General features: G+C 54.4%; 7 protein-coding genes and 2 non-coding genes across 9 annotated transcripts; 4 read left to right on the forward strand and 5 right to left on the reverse strand.

Annotated features, from left to right (window-relative positions):
* The first annotated feature begins 56 nt into the window (after positions 1 to 56).
* Positions 57 to 1938, forward strand: F5144DRAFT_561163 (major facilitator superfamily domain-containing protein). The gene has a single exon (XM_066788240.1). The coding sequence runs from the start codon at positions 470 to 472 to the stop codon at positions 1805 to 1807; it is 1338 nt and encodes a 445-aa protein (XP_066646193.1). The 5' UTR covers positions 57 to 469; the 3' UTR covers positions 1808 to 1938.
* Positions 1939 to 2976: 1038 nt separating this feature from the next.
* On the forward strand, positions 2977 to 4452 carry F5144DRAFT_481876 (phosphotransferase enzyme family-domain-containing protein; the record flags this gene model as incomplete). The annotated part of the gene is made up of 1 exon (XM_066785309.1): positions 2977 to 4452. One exon carries the CDS (start codon positions 2977 to 2979, stop codon positions 4450 to 4452), a length of 1476 nt encoding a protein of 491 aa, XP_066646194.1.
* Positions 4453 to 5567: 1115 nt separating this feature from the next.
* On the reverse strand, positions 5568 to 5889 carry F5144DRAFT_590072 (uncharacterized protein; the record flags this gene model as incomplete). Its single annotated transcript, XM_066790124.1, has 2 exons — positions 5568 to 5615; positions 5680 to 5889. The coding sequence occupies 2 exons, from the start codon at positions 5887 to 5889 to the stop codon at positions 5568 to 5570; spliced, it is 258 nt and encodes an 85-aa protein (XP_066646195.1).
* Positions 5890 to 8485: 2596 nt separating this feature from the next.
* F5144DRAFT_t38 lies at positions 8486 to 8570 on the forward strand. The gene has a single exon. It is a non-coding gene; the product is annotated as a tRNA-Gln (tRNA).
* Position 8571: 1 nt separating this feature from the next.
* Positions 8572 to 9690, reverse strand: F5144DRAFT_626785 (uncharacterized protein; the record flags this gene model as incomplete). Its single annotated transcript, XM_066792276.1, has 2 exons — positions 8572 to 9057; positions 9120 to 9690. 2 exons carry the CDS (start codon positions 9688 to 9690, stop codon positions 8810 to 8812), a joined length of 819 nt encoding a protein of 272 aa, XP_066646196.1. The 3' UTR covers positions 8572 to 8809.
* Positions 9691 to 10016: 326 nt separating this feature from the next.
* On the reverse strand, positions 10017 to 10096 carry F5144DRAFT_t58. Its single transcript has one exon. It is a non-coding gene; the product is annotated as a tRNA-Thr (tRNA).
* A 1402-nt stretch (positions 10097 to 11498) lies between these two features.
* Positions 11499 to 12368, forward strand: F5144DRAFT_561171 (uncharacterized protein). The gene is made up of 4 exons (XM_066788241.1): positions 11499 to 11662; positions 11726 to 11798; positions 11874 to 11980; positions 12055 to 12368. Exons 1-4 carry the CDS (start codon positions 11637 to 11639, stop codon positions 12221 to 12223), a joined length of 375 nt encoding a protein of 124 aa, XP_066646197.1. The 5' UTR covers positions 11499 to 11636; the 3' UTR covers positions 12224 to 12368.
* Positions 12369 to 13107: 739 nt separating this feature from the next.
* Positions 13108 to 15519, reverse strand: F5144DRAFT_561175 (uncharacterized protein). The gene is made up of 3 exons (XM_066788242.1): positions 13980 to 15519; positions 13681 to 13921; positions 13108 to 13577 (listed from the first exon to the last, which is right to left on the reverse strand). The coding sequence occupies exons 1-3, from the start codon at positions 15331 to 15333 to the stop codon at positions 13304 to 13306; spliced, it is 1869 nt and encodes a 622-aa protein (XP_066646198.1). The 5' UTR covers positions 15334 to 15519; the 3' UTR covers positions 13108 to 13303.
* A 3357-nt stretch (positions 15520 to 18876) lies between these two features.
* F5144DRAFT_590076 (uncharacterized protein) lies at positions 18877 to 20408 on the reverse strand (the record flags this gene model as incomplete). Its single annotated transcript, XM_066790125.1, has 8 exons — positions 18877 to 18953; positions 19087 to 19194; positions 19283 to 19603; positions 19669 to 19718; positions 19777 to 19834; positions 19899 to 19942; positions 19973 to 20103; positions 20172 to 20408. The coding sequence occupies 8 exons, from the start codon at positions 20406 to 20408 to the stop codon at positions 18877 to 18879; spliced, it is 1026 nt and encodes a 341-aa protein (XP_066646199.1).
* Positions 20409 to 20849: the final 441 nt, after the last annotated feature.

Raw genomic sequence — 20849 nt, forward strand, 5'->3', positions numbered from 1 at the left:
ACCGAGTCCGAAAACCGAGTCCGTCCCCCGCGGAAGAGTCAGATCAGGCAACTCGCATCAACAACACAGCGGTTGGGACAACACGCAATCGGAAGCCACCCTGCCCATGCAGTCTCGGACTTGGGAGTCGGATCACCGTGTTAGCTCCGGAATCCAGGCGCAATACACACACAGTATATCAGCCGTGTGTTCCTCACAAGTCAAACATTGTTGCGCCTCGTTTCCAAGTCAGCTAATCAGATCTTATCGATCATCACTGCCCGCATTGACGCTAGGTGACTTTGGTCAAGCCTTCTTCAACCTGAGACGGTGTGAATTGGGGGCGTTATTCTTGGATTTTCATTGATACTTCCTTCATCCCAGGGATTGCACCTGCCGTTCCCAAGACCATCCTGGATTCTAAACTTCCGATACTTTATTTTTTTGCCGATCACCTGATTCACCTCATATTTTAATCACATTAAACACCATGGCCGCGCTAGAAAGCCCACATGGGTCTTCTACCCTCCAACCCCAGGACGACGAGAAAAAGATCCCAAACCCGCAAGACACCACAACCGACACGGAATCCGCCACGGCGGCCCTCCCCGAACCCGGCCCCGGTGCCTTCCCCCCGGCCCCCGACGGCGGTGCCCGCGCTTGGCTTGTCCTTGCCGGCTCGGCATGCATCTTCTTCTCATGCCTGGGCTTCATGAACTCGTTCGGCGTGTTCCAGGCCTACTACATGACGCACCAGTTGCGCGACCAGTCGCCCGACAATGTCGCCTGGATTGGCTCGCTGATGTCCTTCATCCAGTTCGCGGGGGGCCTCGTCGCGGGCCCGCTTTTCGACCGCTACGGCGCCTGGGTCATCCGACCCGGTGCCGTACTCTACGTCTTCGCCCTCATGATGACGAGTATTTGCAAGGAATACTGGCAGTTCATGCTGGCGCAGGGCGTGCTGACGGGTCTGGCTATGAGCGTCATGCAGGTGCCAGCTTTCGCGGCGGTGTCGCAGTACTTTGACAAGAAGAGGGCCGCCGCGATCGGTTTGGTGGTCTCGGGCAGCTCGATCGGCGGTATTGTCTTTCCGATTGCCCTGTCCAAGATGCTGAACGACTCGACGCTTAGCTTCGGGTGGTCGGTTAGGATCATGGCCTTTGTGATCACGCCGTTGTTGGCATTCTCATGTTTCGCCATCACCGCAAGGTTCCCGCCACGGAAGACCAACTTTTTCTTGCCCGAGGCTTTCAAGCAGATCAGGTTCTTGCTCGTCATCGCCGCCGGATGGTGCTGTTTCATCGGCATGTTCACGCCGCTGTTCTTCCTCCCCTCTTACGCCATCTCGAGAGGCATCTCGCCCACGTTTTCCTCGTACCTGCTAGCCATTGTCAACGGTGCGTCCACGTTTGGGCGGATCATCCCCGGTATCCTCGCCGACAAATTTGGAAAGCTCACCATCTTCGGTCTCGGCGGCATCCTTACGGCTGTTATCGTCTTGTGCATGAACACCGCCACGAGCGTCGCCGGCTTGGTGGTCTACGCCATCGCATTCGGGTTCTCGTCCGGCACTATTATTTCCGGCTCGATGGCGGCTCTCTCCATCTGCACCGATGATCCCCGCAACCTCGGCACTTACATGGGGATGGGCATGGCGATTGCCGCGACTGCGACTTTGGTCGGCCCCCCGGTAAACGGGGTGTTGCTCGAGAAGTATGGTGGATATTTGGAAGTGAGCATCTTTAGCGGTGTCATCTGCTTAGCCGGTGGTTTCATAGCGATCGCTACCAAAGCTACCACGCCGAATGGGCTTCTTGGGAGGTCTTGATTAAACTCGAAAGATTTTGGGTAGTTATTACAATGCATAACATGGGTTTTGGGGAAAATAGCATAGGCATAGTGATGGGATAGACTGTAATTATTAGAGAACATAGTCGGACAATTCATCTCAACTTGAACAAACCCGAGGTTGCCAACTTAATGATGCCCACTTGTGGAACAACTCAAGCTCAATGGGGGGCAGTTGCTCAGACATCCATGATCCTAGCTATATATGCTCACCTCCCTCTCGAGTACTATCAACATCCATCGATTGGGTTTCTTCATGGTGATTCTAGAAGCGAAAGTTCAAGCCAAACTCGGCACTTGGGGTGGAAACAGTTGGGACAATTATTGCGCCTGGTTTCTTTGCTTCACGTTCTAACACCCACTTACTCGTGACTCCAAATTTCACGTGGCTTTCTGCCACATGGATTCATGTTATCTGCAACCTTCAGTGTGCCGGACGTGTGCCAAACAATCGGGTTGGGTTGTGCAGAGGCGTGACCTTTCGTGAGCCAGCAATGCAGGAGGAAGAGGGTTTGAAGGGCACCTCACAGAGTGATCCGTGGTACCCAAACCTAGCAAATTAACCAATGCCAGCACCACCAAATTACAGCCATGGACACCCTGGGATATGCTGGCATGCATCATTAGGTTTGGCGACGGCGATACAAGGTGACAATACTGAACTGGCACACAAGGATCAAGGCATGCCCAAGCTGCAGGCCATGGTGTGAAGATTGCAAGCTTCAAACACCAAACTCTTGTATCACCTGTGTCAGGCATTGTTACTCTAGTTTCCTGTGACTGTGCCATGATAAGTGATGGGTGATTGCTTTTTAAACTCCCAAGTTCAGCGTCGTCGTTGCGCACTGAACAGTAACAACACCGCCGAAAACCGGACGGGATAACTCGGGCAATTCTTATCGTCGGATGTTGCCCTTGCACAAGACGAGGAAGGTGCGTTCTGGAGTATAAGAGCCACTGGCGTGCAGCACTCAAGCTTCCCAGATCGCGCCGCGCTGAATTTGAAAGGTTGGCAGGCGCAATCTACCGCCTCAGGCCCTCAGCAACCCTGTCTCTCCTTCCCACTTCCTCCTCCCACGAAAGCTTGGGACTCTCCTCGGTACAGATTGCGGTGTTCCAGTTAATCTTCGGCAGGCGCCTATTGATACAATGGGTTTAACATCTATCGACCTCGATTTCCCAATTCGCGTTTCCCAGACTCACGAGTCTCACCCGCCCGCCGACGACCTCCACCGATACTGGAGGAGCCATGAAGATGAAGGATATCTTGAGCGGTACTGGCCCGACGACCACGATCACGATGTTTGGGTCAGCAACATCCGCCAAGTTCTTGCGCACCAATTCCCAGAGTTGGCAAACGCCGAGATCCAATACTTCGCCAAAGGGACCTTCAACCGTCTGTACAGCCTCACCCACGCCAGCTGGGAGAAGTCCTACATCTTTCGAGTCTCTATCCCTGTCGAGCCCTTCTTCAAGACCGAGAGCGAGATCGCGACAATGGAATATGTCCGGCGGCACACTACGATGCCCATTCCCCGAGTGATTGCCTTCTCCTCGAGCGACGCCAACGAGCTTGGATACGAATGGGTCCTGATGGAGATGATGCCCGGCGAGCCTCTGCGCAAACTGTGGAGTGCCATGCCCGATGCTGCCAGAGTTAAGGTGTTCGCCGAACTTGCAGTCCATGTCAAACAGCTGGTTGCGCTGCGATTCAGCAAGTTTGGCAGTCTTTACTTTGCTGACGTTTCCGACCAAGTGCTTCCTTGCAGTGCCTCGTCCCCCGTCAAAAACGGTAACGACACGGAGGTTGTGGATAAAGACATCGGCCCTGGCGGCCGTTTTGTTCTTGGCCGCATCGTCGCCCAAGACTTCTTCTTCGACAAGCGAGTGTACTACCCTGGCTCCCGTGGGCCATTCGAAACAACACGAGAATTGGTTGACATGCGGTTGGAGCTCCTCGAAAAGCGGCTCCGGGAGCTATCTCCTGTTGAAGGGGCGGCCTGGTACTGCGAGAATGACCGAGAATTGGACAGAAACAAGGACCGTGTGTACGAGCTTTTTGAGCAGCTCAAGGCCTTGGTACCGCGCCTCGTCCCGCACGATAACGGCCCCGAAGATGTTGGCGTCCTTTGGCATGACGACCTTTCAGAGCACAATCTCCTCCTCGACCCTATTACGTTCAAGCTCACTGCCGTTGTCGACTGGGAGTCTGTGAGCGTCATACCCGCGTACGAAACATACGATGCGAGACCGGCGTGGCTCTCCGACAGAGACTGGAGGCCAACACCCCTAGTTCAGCTTGCTCGAGGCATCCCGCCCAATGATGAGTTCATCACGGCAGATAAGTTGCGGCGTGTGGGAGAGATGGGCCCAGCCCGAGAGGCATACCACCGGATTGTCGGCCTTCTTTATGACACCACCTCGCCAGAGACCCAACAGAGAGTCAAGAACAAACAAGGAATTGCGAAACAGCTGGAGATTGCAACATTTCAGCATAGGCCGTGGTGGACCGCGACTTGGATGGCTGAGAATGGTTTTTTCTGCAACGGCCAGGCGGTCGACGCCGTCGACAAACCCGCCGACCCCATTCTCCAGAATGAGGTTATCAGCGACACGCAGGCCTAACATGAAGCAGTGGCACCTACAGCACCGATTTTGGAACGCCAGAGTTCTGAGCAACGCGCATTTGGAGATTTTTGGAATGGTGCCCTGGATGGTGCCGTGGGTGGTGCAACCCGGTGCCTGTGCTGCTGCCAGCCACGAGACGGGCCAATTGATATCCGAGTTAACAAGCCAATATGGCGAGAGCTTCCTGCATTTGTCCCAATACACGTTGCATTTTTGCCATTCAATCTTGCCTCAAGCTTTTTTCCTTGGCCTCTGTTTGTTACATCGGGGACGACTGCAGCCACATTGGAGCTCTCTTGCACTCCCAGCTCTTGGCAATTTGTATTACAACGAGCTCACCATGAATTAGCAAACATCTTACATTTGAAATCTTTGCCAGCACATTATGATGAGCTACTTGATCTTGGTTCCTGGTGTTGGTTCATCAATAGGCTTGATCTTAGTGCTGTCCGAAGTAAATTTGGAGTGGCGCTTGCAAATGCTGGGTGGGTTTATACCCAGTCTTCAAGTGACAGACAGTTCAGTTCACAGAAGCAACCGCAATGAGAACCAAGCAGATGGCCGGCACAAATTATTAAATTACCGAGAATGTACTACCTGTACCTATCTTCGTAAACGAGCGTGGCTAGTTGAACCCCCCAGGCCTGAGAGACAAAACCAGAGTGAGAGAGAACGGAAAAAAAAAGGAAAAATCCCGAGAATTATCTCCATCGACGCCCCGCCGTACCTAGGGAGGAGGCGCTGCGCCCAGCGTGAAAAGACTACCCAAAGGAGAGGGAGAGAGAGAGAGAGAGAGAGAGAGAGAGAAAACAAGGTTGTTGCCCCTCCGGGCTATGTACACCCTTGCCTTGGCCTTTTTCGAGTTGGTTGGTTCCCCGGTCTTTTCCTTCCTGACAAGCCCCCGCGTTCGTTCGGGGACGGGACGGCGCGCGCCGGAAGCGGTGTGTAGGCTGGACTTTTGTTGTTGCTGATCGGTGTCCATCAAGGCGCGCGCCATCCCGCCGTTGTTTTCTTTTTTTTTTGTTCTTTTCCCTGGGCGTTGTTGAGAACCTCGGTGGTCGGGTTGGTGTGGTCCGGGGAGTGTTGGGTGCACGGGGAGCGGGGGAAGCCGCTTAGAGGACCTTGACGCAGTTGAGGGCGTCGACGTTGACGAGACCGCCCTGTGGAAGGAGGGTGTGTGTGTTAGTTCCAGTGACGGATATAAGGGGCAGGGGTGTGGCTTACCTGCACGGCGTTGGTCTCGCAGCAGTAGGAGGAACCATCGCAGTTCTTGCCGACAACGGTGACCAGGCAGGAGGCGAGGCCATTGCAGCAGACGTTGGCCGACTGGCTGGAGCAGGAGGTGATGCCGCCGAGGCGGGGAGCGACCTCGGAGGGGAGGGCGGAGGCGGTCATGGCAACGGCCAGAATGGTGAAGAGGCTGGTGAACTGCATTTTGATGGTTGTGTGGGTGGTGCTTTGGAGAAAGCGGGTGTTGTTGTTCTGTTTATTTGAAGGGGTTGAGTGTGGAAAGGTTGAGTTGAAGCTGTTGCTGATGAGAAAAGAGTTTGGTGCCGATGAAGGGGAGGAAGGGCTTGTTATATACACATTTCCGTCAAGTCAAGGCTTTCTTCGGGCCCGCTACTGTTGACCTTTGGGATCTGCTTCAGCCTGTCTGAGTTAGGACGGCTCTTCACGATCCTTTGGTTGGTGTTGCTAGCCATCACCCCCCATCGGCATGCCTATTTCCCCTTTTGGACTTACGGACAATACGTGTGACACAAGTATGCTCTCAGACCTACAGGCTCAGATTAGGTCCGAGACCATGCCCGGCGGAGCTTGATCCGACAGCCATCGTGGTCGCAGGGACCCGTGTTGCTGGGTTCCAGGTCTTCAGAGTGGCCGGGCATCCATGTAGCGTTTTCGCTGTTTCGGGCCGCTTGTGAAACTACAGATGAGCAAGGGGTGGCAAAACTGCAACTGGCCATGTTGATCATGAAAAGCTAAACACGCGTTTCTGTCACAAGTAACCGCAATAGTTCCGACTTGACCTGTTTTGAAGATCTTGTACAATCTGCTGATTTTCGCCGGTAATCTACAACTGCGAGCTCGCACAGATAGAGATACCTTACCTGATTCTGGCGTGTCGTGTTGTCCAATCTGGACGGGATCTGGATGGTGGTTGGAAGCTGCGCTGGTAACATGAAGTTGCGCCTGCCAGCTTCAAAGTCTCAGCCACAACTCGCCGCCGCCGGGCTTTCAGCGGCTAGAACAGGCCGCGGATTCAACTCTCGTGGCCTTCCCAACCAACTATGTAAGTCAGAAAGTAATCTCGGACAACCTGAGACCAGTTGAGTATCTCCGACGTGTTGCAACTGAGCCAATTTGTTGACAGGAAAGTGCGACCTTCTCACACCTTCGGGGGCCCGCAGCAAATTTGATCGGGTCGTCTCCAACCCGGTCACAAATCGACAATAAACAAGACGGGACCTCGCATCTTGCAGGAGCTAGGGCGCCTCCTATTTCACTCATGCACCAATCGCAGCGGTAACAGGTCGGCCCGCGGTTTGCCAAATTGGCCAGATTCCTTCGCCCGCTGCCATGCAGTGTGATTACGTGGGATCACTGCATCGGGTAATTCCTTGCTTGCTTTTCCATCGTTACAGCTACACGACAGGCCTGACTGCCAGAACTGGTAATGCTAGACCTGTCCCGTTTACAGACATGCGGGTATTACTGTCGGAACCACCTTGGCTGATGGTCGCAATCTTACCAACTCACACAATGTCACCGACGCAATGGATCCGTCTCAAGTTTGAGATTTCTGGACCTGGAGCTGAGGTCCTACCGGAGATCGAAGACTTGCATCTCTCTGGCTTTATCAACGGAGCTCCGAATCGAATTCGGACTCCTTCGGAGAGCCTTCCGCGCAAATTTGCTCTACCGAGCCGTAAAAAACGACTAATGAGTCTGTGAAAGTAGTCGCTGTCGATAGGCTCACAAATAGAGACCTTGGAACTCAGACAAGAAGGGATCCATTACAACATCCAAAGCATCTATGTTGTCATTTTTGATCTTTAGGCTTTAGCAAGTTTCGAACGTGACGAAACCAGACTGGCGGCAGGCCCCGGGCTCCGGAGTCCGGCCGACAACCCCGGCGCCTGGCCAATTTCGAATGCTCGAACGCCACTGTGGGCAGGACGACATTCCGCAGCACCCATAGCAGACAAGAAGGCGTGCATATTTGGCTTTCTCGTCCGGGGGGGGGGGGTCAGAATCTGCGCCGACGTGCCGATTCAAGTCATTTGATCCATATTGTTTATTCCCACCCACCCATTTACCTAACTCCAGCAACATGGTGTTTGTACGCTTACATCAACGATACGCCACAGCCCTCCGGCCACGGCTGTGCTGGCTGCCATGGTACAAGATTGTGCGACCTCTATCGGCGAACTCGGAGCTGCTGTTGGCGATCGGTGCCAGAAAGAGTCTCGCCACGTCACTGACTCAACCACATGGTCGCCGACAACCTGTCAAAGAGTGTCAAGGACGAGAGCGAAGCTAGTGTTTTGGTGTGTGTTTCATCATCGAAGCCTCAGAGATTATCGGGGGACAAGTTGGAAAGCCCGGACGAATGAAGGCAATCTTAGTATAGCTCCAACCTTTAGAACACACGCTCGTAAACAGGAGCATGTTCTTCGTCTTTAGGACGGTCTCAGTGCCACAGGCTCCCGCCTTTTAGGCCGTTGAGGAACTTCAAGAAGGCAGTCATGGAAGTCACCCCGGCACTGCGTTCGTACCTTCTTCTACCCAAGTCCTCCCCATTTTGAGGGATTCGAGCATCAGACTGACCCAGCTCATGACCTACCTGCACATGCGTCTGTGGGGTTTCCCAGGTTCCTATGCTACTGAGCAGCCCACCGGGGACGATGAAGTTATTCATGAGTGGAGTCGGATCAAATCGAACCTTACAAGTGGAGCATCTAACTTGCCATCGCTAAGCGGCCCACAGCTTGAAGAGATTTTCCACACCGCATAGCATTGAAGTCACGGTTCTATAGTGTAGCGGTCATCACTTCGGATTCTGATTCCCTCAGAATATTCCGGCAACCCCGGTTCGATTCCGGGTAGGACCTCACTTTTGCTGGCCGCAGTTCCGGCTGGCTTAATCTTTTGGCGCTTCAAGCGGCTTGTCTTGGCTTCTTCCCATTCTACTTTAGGTCTTGAGCAGTATGTTTGTTTCCCGAGTGTCGTAGAAGCAAGCGAGAACGGGGATCTCAGCTCGACGAACAGTGTGGGAAGAACCTGGGTCTGCTGCGAGTTGAATGGGTCTAACACAACACCGAATCAAGTTGCTTGGTTGCTTGAGTCAGGTTTAGGCCGGGCCGGGCCGCACGTTGTAGTTTACAGTCATCTCAGACACCGAGACAATGTCACCGGCACCGGATAGCTGGGCAGTTTGGCTGTCGCCTGGGTAGAGGCACACCATCTCCAACAACCCCTTACCCATGTCACTTTGCGATGTTTGCTGTGAGGTCTTCCGGACAAACAACTCCGTGTAGCCTGTCGGCGTGAAACCGAGTCTCTCAAACGCTCTCTTCCCGGCCGGTGTGGCAGTAAGCGCTGTGCGCGAATGTTAGCATGGCCTCACCATCTCTCTCGCCAGCAATGGATGTTCAACGCACCTGACATCCCCACCACTTTCCAGCCCCTCCGAGCCTGTGCCCTCCTCATCACCTCTTCCAAAGCAAACTCACAAAACCGCTTCTTCTCAGCCCCCCCACCTCCCACCTCAAACCTCTCAACATGATAAACATGCAACCCCACCTCCTCCTCCCCATCCCCAAACCCCTCCCCCACAAACGCCCTCCCCGGCTCAACATCCGCCTCCTTAACCCTCCCCCCCAACAAATCCTCCCAGCACCTCCTCCGCAACGGTAACACAACCACCACCCCCACCACAGGGGCCGCCAACCCCTCCACAGCAGCCGCGCCAACCGCCGGCGACGATCCCTGATCGCCATCGCCGTCGCCCGCGCGGAGGAAGCACACCGACAGGTCGGGACAGGCGTCGACCCACGCGCGCAGTCGTGTGTAGGGCAGCGCTACGGGGTACATGGCCTGGTCGGAGGCGTGCACGGCGCGGAGCACGGTGTCGGGGATCGGTGCTGCTGTTGGGGTGGTAGTGGTGGTTGGTGGTGGTGGTGGTGGTGGTGCTGGTGAGATTGGTGCTGGTGTGGCGTGCGGCGGTTTCATGGTGGTGGTGGGTGGTGGGTGATGCGGGTTGGTTGGGAGCGAAAGAACCGAGTGATTGTGCGGGTTGGAGGTTGGGACTTAGGGCGATCGGGTCACAGACAGGTGCGCGCTGGGGGGATGGTCGTTGGGGTTTCGAATATTATGGAGCGGTGTGTTGGTTTGATGGGTCTGTCTGGGTTGCTGCGTAGGTGGGGGTTTCCACTTGTGTAATCCGTAGTTTGTACATATACTACGATTTGGTCAACCAAAAAAATGCAGTTCTTCGGGGGTGGAGTTGCAAGTCCGAAAAGGGGCAAAAAGCTAACGCAAATGCGCATTGTCACAATTGCCCACAACCAGAATCGAACTAGTGACCTTGTCATAGAGAATTTACTAGTGACACGCTCTACCACTGAGCCATGCGGGCTTTCATTTGAATTTGAATAAAGAACCTGGAGACGGGTTAATAGCGTCGACTACACGGACTTTCATCAAAGCCCGACTGTGACGAACCTACTTCAGGATCCTATCCTGTTAGGGTTCAGCTTCGTTGAAGGTAATCTCTCGAGGATGCTTAGGTTCGGTGCAGCCAAAAGGTGCACAACAATAGACTTGTCTCAACAGTAGGCTGGCGAGCTTGTAGCGAACTGTAGTTGTGATTGCTAACTGGAGAACTCCCAGAGCTCTCCAGGACGAGTGACTATATACTGACTACATCTTGTGGCTCTCTGAGGCTCCCTCAGAGCGCCAGGGAGCCGGGCTCCCTGTGATGTCAATAGAGCAAGCCGTTCTATAACCTGATTGGTGTTTTCCTTCCGGGCTCCCTCAGGCTCTGAGAGAGCCTGACAGAGCCTATTCCTGGTTGGTTACCTAAGCGATTGGCTACGGGGCGACCCGCGCCCCTCAGTTGGTCTCAATTTGTGACACCGACAACGTCATTTCCATCAACTTTGATGATTATAACATTTCTTCTCGCAGAAGCGAAGTGCTGTCAATTCCCCCAAACCACACTTTTCCTAGCTCTGCCCCGTACTATAATTACGAATATTAATAAGAAAGATAACCTAGAACCAAGACCAACCTGCTACAACCGATACTACTTTTGTCCTATAAACCTCCTGACTTTGAGGAGAGGATGGCGCTATACGTAACATATTGGGCTGTCTAGAGGAGATTTTTACAAAGTAGGAAGCCTGGAAGGTAATATACCTTATATATTGTGTCAGATTACGGATACCTTAGTTATTATTTGAGATGCTCACGTATAAATGTTTTCCCTCTATATTTTTTAAGCTTGAATTGATGATGTTGCGATGTTGTTTACGGTGGTGCACTTTCATGAATGTGCTGACGACCCAAATCTCCTCTGGCACAACAACTTCCTGCAGCCGTCTTGTACCCGGTGTTTTACCGGACCAAAACCTCTGGAACAAAGTTTATCCAGGGGTAAGACAACTTCGCTGTTTTCCATCGCGGGGTCCGAGGGTCTGTCGCCACGCCACAGCTGTGTTTGTCCCAGATGGTCAAATTGCCCCCACAAAATAATTCTTTATAAAAAGAAAACCGAAACTGACTGCTCGTCGGGCCTTCCCTCGCTGCCTCAGCGGGTACCTGGATCGCCGATTCAGGAAGATGAGTACCTCGATGGATAACCAGGGCTTGCTGAAACGCCGGGACCCGTAATTTTCGCGTGTTAATTGTGGGGGGATGTGGCATGATGCGACCGCGGCCGAATCAGGAAGGGGCGCGGGCCGCCAGTTCTGCCAGTATTGCCAGTACACGGCAGGCGAGGAAACACGCATTGAATGTCAAGTGCCAGCGTATGTACACTACAGGCAGCAGTAACGGGTAAATAATACCAGTACCCCGCCTTGCCATTTTTTCTTTCAAACCCAACATTCCCATTCCCCTCACTTCATCGCACGAACACGACTTCAGTACAGTTCAGCAACGACCTTTCGCCCACCATGTCAGGAGCCAAAGTTTACGTCGGGTATGATTTGCGATAGACTAATCGAACATCAATCGCCGATTTATTTGCTGAACCCAAAACTAGAAACCTCTCGTGGAATACCACCGATGATAGCCTCAGGAGTGCCTTCTCAAACTTTGGCGAGGTCGTCGACTCGGTGCGTTGAACTTGCTCCGCCGATTTCCACCGATCCCCATCCACCGACCATCGGACGGATACTGATACCGAGCAGATAGTCATGAAAGACCGAGAGACTGGTCGGAGCCGCGGATTCGGATTCGTCACCTTCAGCAGCACAGATGAAGCCAATGCAGCGATCGAGGGCCTGAATGAGCAGGAGTAAGTCTCCTCCATCCCCATTACAACACACCGGCTTGGTCAACCGTGGCTGACCATGGGGTGTGATGGTTTAGCCTGGACGGAAGAAATATCCGAGTCAACATGGCCAATGCCCGTCCCAGTGGTGGTGGCCGCGGCTTTGGCGGTGGCGGTGGCGGCGGCTATAGCGGCGGCGGCTACAACAACCAGGGTGGCTACAACCAAGGTGGCTACCAGCAAAGTGGTGGTGGTGGTGGTTACTAAGAAGGGTATGGAGGACAGCTACTCTAGTCTCTGAGGTCTTGGGGATGCCACGATATGAATAATGAGGGGCAGTTGCGGTGACGCTTTATCTGAGTTACTCTTCGCTAGCATCACATCTTTTTAATTGATGGCACCATTAACCTAGTCTGCGAAGCCGTGACCATATTGCTGCTGCGTGGAAATTGGAGAGCCCCCCCCCGGCTCCCTTGTGCGCATTTCCCGATCTACGTGCCGAGTTGCTTCATGGTGCCTCGCTCTCTCCTTGTTGGCTCTCGTATCTTTCCGCATTTACGGTGCCGTAGACAAAGTAAGGCAAGGGCTGGCCTTTTTAGGTAGTTTCAACTTGTGCTTCTCAGTCTGACTTCCACAAACGAGGGCGACATGTGCGTCTGTGACGGCCATGAGGCAGCCTGCATGCCTTATGGAGTTGGCCTTGTCCCTATTTGCAAAGCGGGTATTTTGGGCGATGATCAAGTCTTCCCGTGGCAGAGGAGCGGCGGAGAAATTCGACCCGGAGGGCACCAACTTTATTTTCAAAATGAAACCAGCCGCTGTCCAGAAATAAATCTTAACCTTATTGACTTTTATACATGCATCTAAGAGTCGCCCATCGCTGCCTTTGCCCTCCATCAACACTCGCTTTTTACCACCAACATGAAAATAAACAAGGGGCTGCCGAGATGGTTAAGGCGTTCCGCACCAATCAAGCCCAGTTCTAGAAAGGTTATGCAGCGGTAGGGTATGTGTACCTACACAAGATCAACGCTGGCCCACGGACTTCGGCTCTCTTCTGTGGCGGACATAAGCAACCATGGAATTACGGCGTGATCCTGATCATGCACCCTGGCCGGGAGAACCAACGCGATACCCTTGCCCATCTGGTAGGGCACACCATTTATTCTCGTATTGGTAGATGAATTGATTTGATGACGGTACTATAACTCTAGGTACCTTAACGTTTCGTAGCCTCCATATCACATTATCCTCAGCGACCTGAACTTGCTATGCCGCCTAGTTCCCTGCGGTGAACACTTAAGCCTCCAGCTGCTCCGCGTCACGAGGCCCGGCCGGCGCTGCCGGTCACTGCCCCTGCAGCTCCAGGAAGCGCGTCACGATCCCCCCTGTAGCCAGGATTTTCAGAGCATCGAGCTTCTGACCAAACAACTCATACGACTCGCACGAGAGCCTGAACAGCTCCCCATACCACTCGGCCCTCGCGGCCGCGCTGTTCCAGAACACAACCCCCGTGAAGACCTGACAGCCCGAGTTCTCGTCTGGCTCAGGCTGCCAGCCCCCTGTATCGTCGACTATGCACGCGACCGGAATTCCTGCTACTACCGAAGGCTCTGTCATGCTGTGTTGCTCACCCCAAGGGGAGTTAGTTGGTTGGACCGTTGCATGGTGATCTTGAAAAAAGTCAAGTGCGCGGGTGGGGGCAAGGGAAAGCAACAACGAACCGGACAAAGGCGCCAAAGGCATGCTCGAAGAGTTTGCGTTCTAGCGCGCCTGATGGGACATGGAAGCACGTCAACTCGAGACACTCCCGGATGTTGGGCCATGAATTCACGTAAGTCCGGGCCTTGGGGAAAGCTTGGTGTTTCAGCGGCGCTGCCAGGTGGACTGACGATGCGGCAAAGGCGTCCAGTATCCGACGATATTCGGGCAGCGCGGCGGCTCGCGCATCTTGGCTCTCCCAGACTAGAACCGGGCTGGGTTAGCCCAAAACAATACAACTATTACAGGTAGGATCGCTAACCTGTCATCACGGCAAGTTTTGCCTTGTTTTCCAGATCAGTAGCCCAAAAGGTCTGGACAAAACCCGGCAGTGCGCTAGTCTCGTCACGGAGATGGTTGCATATGTGAGGCCCCTGAGTCCGCCGCAAGGCACCACGCTTGAGTTGCATCCAAACGATGTCCATAAGATCATGGCCTAGGGAGGGTCCGCGATGGTACCATATCGGGATCGGGGGCATGTAGGCGTCGTACAGTTCCCCTTGAGATATGAAGAAACCGTGTGGACCTGGGAACAGCCGCGTCCTTGCCACGGCATCGCTTATGCTGCGGGCAATAGCCTGGCGCTCATGCTCTCTGAGATGGAAGAGGTCGGCACCACACTGTCGTGGGAATTGGACGTTGACAAGAGAAGCCAAGTTAGGGAGCGGCGCGGCGGGTTGTTGCCGTAGGTTATGGCTTGGTTGGTGAGTGTTATTGACGAGTTGGGCCGTCTTTCTTGTTATGGTTGGCTCATTGCTTAGAGACGGTAGTGCATGCCGTAGGTTGTCGCATATCTGCTCAATGAGGTGGCTGCTGTAGTGTAGTCTGTCCCAGGCAAGAAATGCGGTGAAAGTGGCCAACGTGGTTGCGGCGGCAGTTTCGGCTGGCGTGGGATCGCCGAATGTCGTCGCATTGTTCTCGAGCCATACGGCATAAGAGTGTCGAAGGCCCTCGGACCCATTGGCCACCGAAGTGACAAGCGTATCCCAGATCTCTTCAACATCGGCCCGACGTTCCGGCGACGACGCATCTTCGGCAGCAAAGTCGACCGTTACGACATCAACCACGGGGGCTCCCTGGCCGTCTCGGGTGTTGCCAAAGCATGGTGCGCCCGATACACCAACTTTCACGCAGCGGTTTGAAGGGCTCGGAAGAAGCAGCCCGAGAAACGGACTGAAGCCGAGGGACTGCTGGAACTTCCGCCAGGCAACCACGCTATCCCAGTGTATCATGCAAAGTAACCTGGGGGCGGCTGGAGGATAGGCGAGCTCTGGCCCTAGGCCTGGCCCCCACTCGACGGCGCAGTAGCTGGGGATGGAGCTGATGTAACGCAAGCAGGCGTCCCAGAGGCTACGGGACGGCTTAGACTCGTCGAGGACGTCGACGCCGGGCTTCAGTGCGAGGTCGAGGATGCTGAGGACGGGTGTGTGTGGGCTTTCGTCTGCCTCTCCCTCTGGGCGGCTTTCGCTCCAGAGCACGCCGTCGACGGCGGGACCGAAGCGTGGTTTGGCATGACGTCTCATGTACAGTTGCCTCTGACGCGCACTCTCGTACGCCTCTCGTGCCAGCCTCTCCTGTTCTAACATGAATGCGGCGGTGGGCCTGACGTTCATCATTGTTGGTCACGGACTCACGGTTGGTCGTGCTGGTAACAGTGAGAGACTGAGAGTAACTTGACACTAACAGTTGTCAAGTGGACGATGCCGCCGAAAATACTGGTATACAGAGTCGGGGAAAGGGTGCATCTAAAATCCCTCACCTGCGAACGGGGCTGATGTGTTTACGTGCGTCATTTCAATCTTGTCTCACAAAATTGAGCTTTCCCGGGAGAACAAGCTCTAATGGGGCATTGCTCAGCCTCCGTCGGCCGTCGCCACACAGTACAGATGCCGACAGTCGCCACAGTACCGATCAGCGATGTACTACTTGAGTCAAGTATCATCCGGTATATACAGGTGACAGAGGCAACACCGCCAAGCCCGCTGGGTACGTACCTAAACAGACCTCTCTGATGCAGTGTCGAAGCAACTTATGTCTGACTGTGAGGGCGAAATCAGCATCTCCGGTGCATCCCCAGATCCATGAATCCCTGGGACACATGCCCCAAGTTCATGTTACCTAGATACCTTGGTACAAGGATCAGGAAAAGGTATTTCGTCAACGTGTGATAGGAAAAGTACCTATGATTCCGGAATCTCCCAAAGTACCTAAATTGAGGAGTGATGGCTGGGTGTGGGTTGGGTGCACATGTGTGATGTCCTCCCTTTGGCTAACAAAAGCCGAACTCGAAAGGGGCTGGGGACAAGGAATCAAGAAAAGAGAAAGAAGGAAATGAAAACCAAAAAAAAGAAGAGGTGAAGAAAACCGAACAAAATGAATCAAATAAAAGAAACCGAGTCAAATAAAAGGCAGACATTGGGGTTTCAACTGGCCTTTTTTTCGTCTCGTCATTCTGGACTTTTCTGGGAGTGGCAGGACAGATCGAACACAGGTACCTATATTTCTTTACTGGACCTCGCCAGAACAACGCGCGAAGCACGGACGAGGGCTTGGAGAAACAGCCTACAGGAAGCAAGCGAGGCAAAGAAGCCCGATCAGATGTGGAGCTTGGAAAGATGGGCTAGGCTGCGGAGCTTTTTGCCGCCAGAACCACCGAGGCTGCCGGAATTTAAGGACTCTTCCGGACAGGTAACGGCCAAAACGCACGACCAGAAGGCCAGCGCGCTGGCCGAGAGGTTCTTCCCGGACCCACCGGCCAACCTGACGGACGTGGAAGACCAAGCCTTTTTGGGCAGCTGGAACCCGGGCTTCGACGTTGTACAAGCAGTGACGCCGACCGAGATCACGGAAGCGATAGGAAGAGCAAGCCCCTGGAAGGCGCCAGGCGAGGATTTGCTCCCGATGGGCCTTCTGAAGGCGTGCGGAGCACCGTTAGCTGAAGTGCTGGCCCTTCTGGCGACAAGGTGTCTGGAGCTAGGATGGTTCCCGAACCGTTTCAAGAGGGCGAAGACTGTAGTACTACCGAAACCAGGAAAGGCTCCGCCGGTGTATCAGACCCCGGGGGGATACAGGCCCATTGCTCTGCTGCCAACCCTAGGGAAGGTAATAGAGTCAGTGGTCGCCAGGAAGGTCACTCAAACTGCAGAAGTCAACGGCCTCTTACCAGATGAACAAATGGGGAACAGAGCACACCGCTCCACAGAGCTGGCTGTCCGGCTAGTAGTAGCCCAGGTCCAGGAGGCGTGGAGACAGAAGGGTGCGGCGTCCCTATTGCAACTGGACATCTCAGGAGCCTTTGACACGGTCAACCACACCCGACTGCTAGCAACTTTGCGAGAAATGGGCTACCCGAGGTGGCTGGTCCTCTGGACGAGAGACTGGTTGACTGGTCGAGAGGCCACCCTTCTTTTCGACGGCAAGACGGCGGCACCGACGGCAATTCGGGCAGGGGTCCCCCAAGGCTCACCCCTTTCCCCTGTTCTCTTCATCCTCTATATTTCCTCATTATACAAGCAGCTAAAAGACGAGCACCCTCACTTGGCTATAACGGGGTTTGCGGATGACACCAACCTCCTGGTGTTTGGTCGAAACCCCGAGGCCAATGTCCGGCAACTGGAGGCGGCGTGGGAAACATGCATGCGATGGGCGGACAGTCGGGGGATGAAGTTCGCCCCGGAAAAGAGCGAACTGATCCATTTCAACAAGGGACGACGGCAGTGGACAAACCAGCTGGAACTCACTAACCCAGGGGGAGGCACCAGCCCCGTCAGACCGAAGGAGTCTGCCAGGTTCCTGGGAGTCTGGCTGGACCGGAAGCTCAACTGGAAAGCCCACCTTGCGGCGGTGGAGAAGAAGCTGAGGACCCAGAGCTATGCCCTGTCGAGGCTAGCGGCATCGACGTGGGGACTGGGTCTAGCCAAAGCGCGAGAAGTGTACACAAAGTGCATCCGGTCAGCGCTGGCCTATGGCGCATCGTCGTTCCACATTCCCACGGATGTGGGAGGCGAACCGGTGAAGAAAGGCATCACCAAGGCCCTCGGGAAGGCCCAGAACAAGAGCCTGAGGATTGTGGCGGGAGCCTTTAAGTCTACCCCCATCCGTAACCTCGAGACAGAGACGTGGGTACCACCGTTGGACTTATACCTAAACAAACGGCTTGCAGATTTCGAAAACCGACTCCAACAACCCAATCTGGACGACGGCCAAGGCGGCAAGAAGACGGCGGGGAGCGTTATCCTTACCGCCTGCCGCAAGATACAGCAGAGACTCAACTCGAGGAGGGGCAACAGGGGCCGACCGCGAACCTTGAGACCTCAAGGGCCCACGGCGGTAGAGAGAGCCGCGGGCACGATCATGCGCTGGACGGGGGGAACCATAGACACGGACAAGGCAGTAGAAGAGGCCTGGAGAGCGAGGTGGTTAAAGGAACGGGACGGCAGAGCAATCACCAGGCCGGCGGACGACTTTGACCATCAGCGGGAGACGCTATTCCGGAACGAAACCCTAAGGAGGCATGACGGTCTCAGCAAGGCGAAAAGCTCACTGCTCATTCAAATCCGGACGGGAGCAATAGGCTTACGGGACTACTTGTTTACACGGGAAGTCCCGGAGGTTCTGACGCCTGCCTGCGAGTGTGGCGAGGGACGAGAGACTGCCGAACACCTGGTAGTGTGGTGTTTGGCCCCACCGTTGACTCGAAGATGGGAGAGAACTGGAATTCGGACACGACGGGACTTTTACTCAGTTCTACACGGTATCAATCCCACGACTGCACGGCTTGCGAGGAGGATCCTCGACTGGCTGATGGACTCGGGGAGGCTGCCGATGTACAGCTTGGCCAGGAGGCTCGAGCTGGAAACGGCGGCCTGAAGCGCCCCCGTTCGGAGGCCAGGAGGCCTCCTCTCTTTGTATACGTAGACTCACCAGAACGCATCGTTCCTTGATTGTTGGTAGGGGTTTTTCACCCGGCCCGGGAGGGCACGGTTTTCCTGTACACTAAATAGCAGAGGGTCCGGCACGCCCTAGGGCATAGCGGAGTATGAATAATAATATATTTCTTTACTGGGACTCGGGCAAAAGCCGTTCACTGTTTCGTAGCCGTAACACGCCCTTTCCCGCGTGCATCCCTTCGCTGTCCATCTTCGTACCTACCTCATAGCTTAGGCTGTGCCCAGGGGGAAATATCCCAAGTTCTGCCCCATTCCGGTGGACCAGTCATTTTGATTCAAGTAGATGGCTGGTGCTTCCAAGTCAGCTTTATTCACAGACTAGAGCAAGCACGAAAGTAAGCTAGGTATTCACCTGTCACGAAGAGCGAGAAAGAATCTGCCTCGAGTTAGCAAGGGATCCCCCTGAGCGACACGTCTGACGCGCAAACTTGCCGGAATTGTTAACGGCCAGGTCAGGGTTCTCCTGGGCGAGCTGACGGATGAACTGCCATTGGTAGGCCACTTCCTGGTTGCCCAAGCGCTGATCTCCTGTCGACGAGTCAGTACCGCCGTTGCCGCGTGCGGAGTTCTAGCAGTAGCTCCTGGGGCAAGACTATACCGAGGGTTTTTCCCCGACCCATGATGCTCTGCGCATGCGTAAACTCGTGGATGAGCGTTGCCGGCAGGTATCCCCAGAGATGGTCCATCTGGTACATGTTGGTGGCCACTGGGACGCCGTTGTGGTACCTCCCGACGACATCCCCAGCGCTGTATCTCGCGGACCAGGCGGGTAAATAATTCCGGCAGAGCACAACGACAGACTCTTCGTTAAAAGGAGGCGAGGTGGGATGATATGTGTACGCGCTGGTGGCCGGGCTGTTTGTGCACGTCACAAGGGCCACCCACTCGCCAACCGGATTGTCGACAGTCCATCTGCGATCGCCAAACTGGACAATACCTCCTCCTTTGATCTGCTTTAGCACGGACTGCGTTATCAACGCGACGGAGCCAACGGGGACACACCGTCGATGCCCCATGGGTCTACGTCCCTGAGGAAATAGTCGTTGCACCAGCTAGGCGGATGGGTCAGCTCCTGAGATGATGCCATGATGGTGTGAGATGGGCTATTACATTTCGACGTTCACACCCGCAGAGTTCTGTAGGGCGGTCTGGATAGACTGCGCCGACTCTAATACCCGAATTAGCTTCAGTCGACTGCGTGCTCGGTCCGGCACCTGGGTACCAAAACATACTGATAAGCTTATTCAGCCGAGCAATGGCAGCAGCGTTCTTGTTTCTGTTAGTCTAAGTGTTGGTGCCAAAGTACGTCTGACCAAAGAAGGCCTCGTAAGTCTGAAACGCAGTCCTATCGCCAGCATTCATCCCAACGATACTCGGCACAGGGTTCGAGTTTAGGTTCGCCAAAATTGCCTGGAAGCGTGAAAGGGCGTAGTTGATCTGCGTTGCGCCTCTCGTGTCAGAAGGTGGTAAAAGGGGGAGGGTGAGGGGGCGAATATCAGACTCACAATGTCCAGTGATTCGGCCACGGCCGAGTTGACAGACGTCAACCACTCCCCGGTGCAGCCAAAGCTTGCCATGTCGCGCTTAAACAGAGACCTGCGAGCCGACTTCCCAAAGTTCGAGAGGCCCGGCCCATCCTCAGTGGTGGTGTTGAGCGGCTCCGACCATGTGCCTGGCAGACACGACAGGACGACGACGGCGGCGCTATAGCAGGCCAAGTTGAAGAGGAAGTGCTTCCGCATGTTGGCTTTTTGCCCACACGCAACTGTGAAAGTATATAAGGCTTGCTTAGGTAGGCACATTTGGAAGATGTCTCCGTCCCCGACGAGAAGAGTGTGAGTGGCCAGGCCTTAATACGCGTGAAATCAACCGCTCCACCTGACAGTGAATGATAGCTGCCATCGTTGACGCCGAGCTAAGGTACATGGAGACACATGAAAAGGCCTGTACACGGTATGTAGCACATGGATACCTAGGCTAGCTCTTACAGAGGCAACATTTGCTACGGAAGACAATAGCCGCCACAATACCTACCTCGGTAGTAACATGACCCGCAACGGCACCATTTACCACTTAGGCTGGTGTAGTGCGATGCAATTGCACTCTTGTGCTGCCTAAGTACCTAGGTATGCAATCGGTGTAGTGCAGTGCAATGGCACTCGGTACGATGTGATTGTACTTGT

This window comes from Chaetomium tenue (assembly GCF_020726465.1).
Source record: "Chaetomium tenue strain MPI-SDFR-AT-0079 chromosome Unknown F5144scaffold_2, whole genome shotgun sequence".
Classification (NCBI taxonomy): domain Eukaryota; kingdom Fungi; phylum Ascomycota; class Sordariomycetes; order Sordariales; family Chaetomiaceae; genus Chaetomium; species Chaetomium tenue.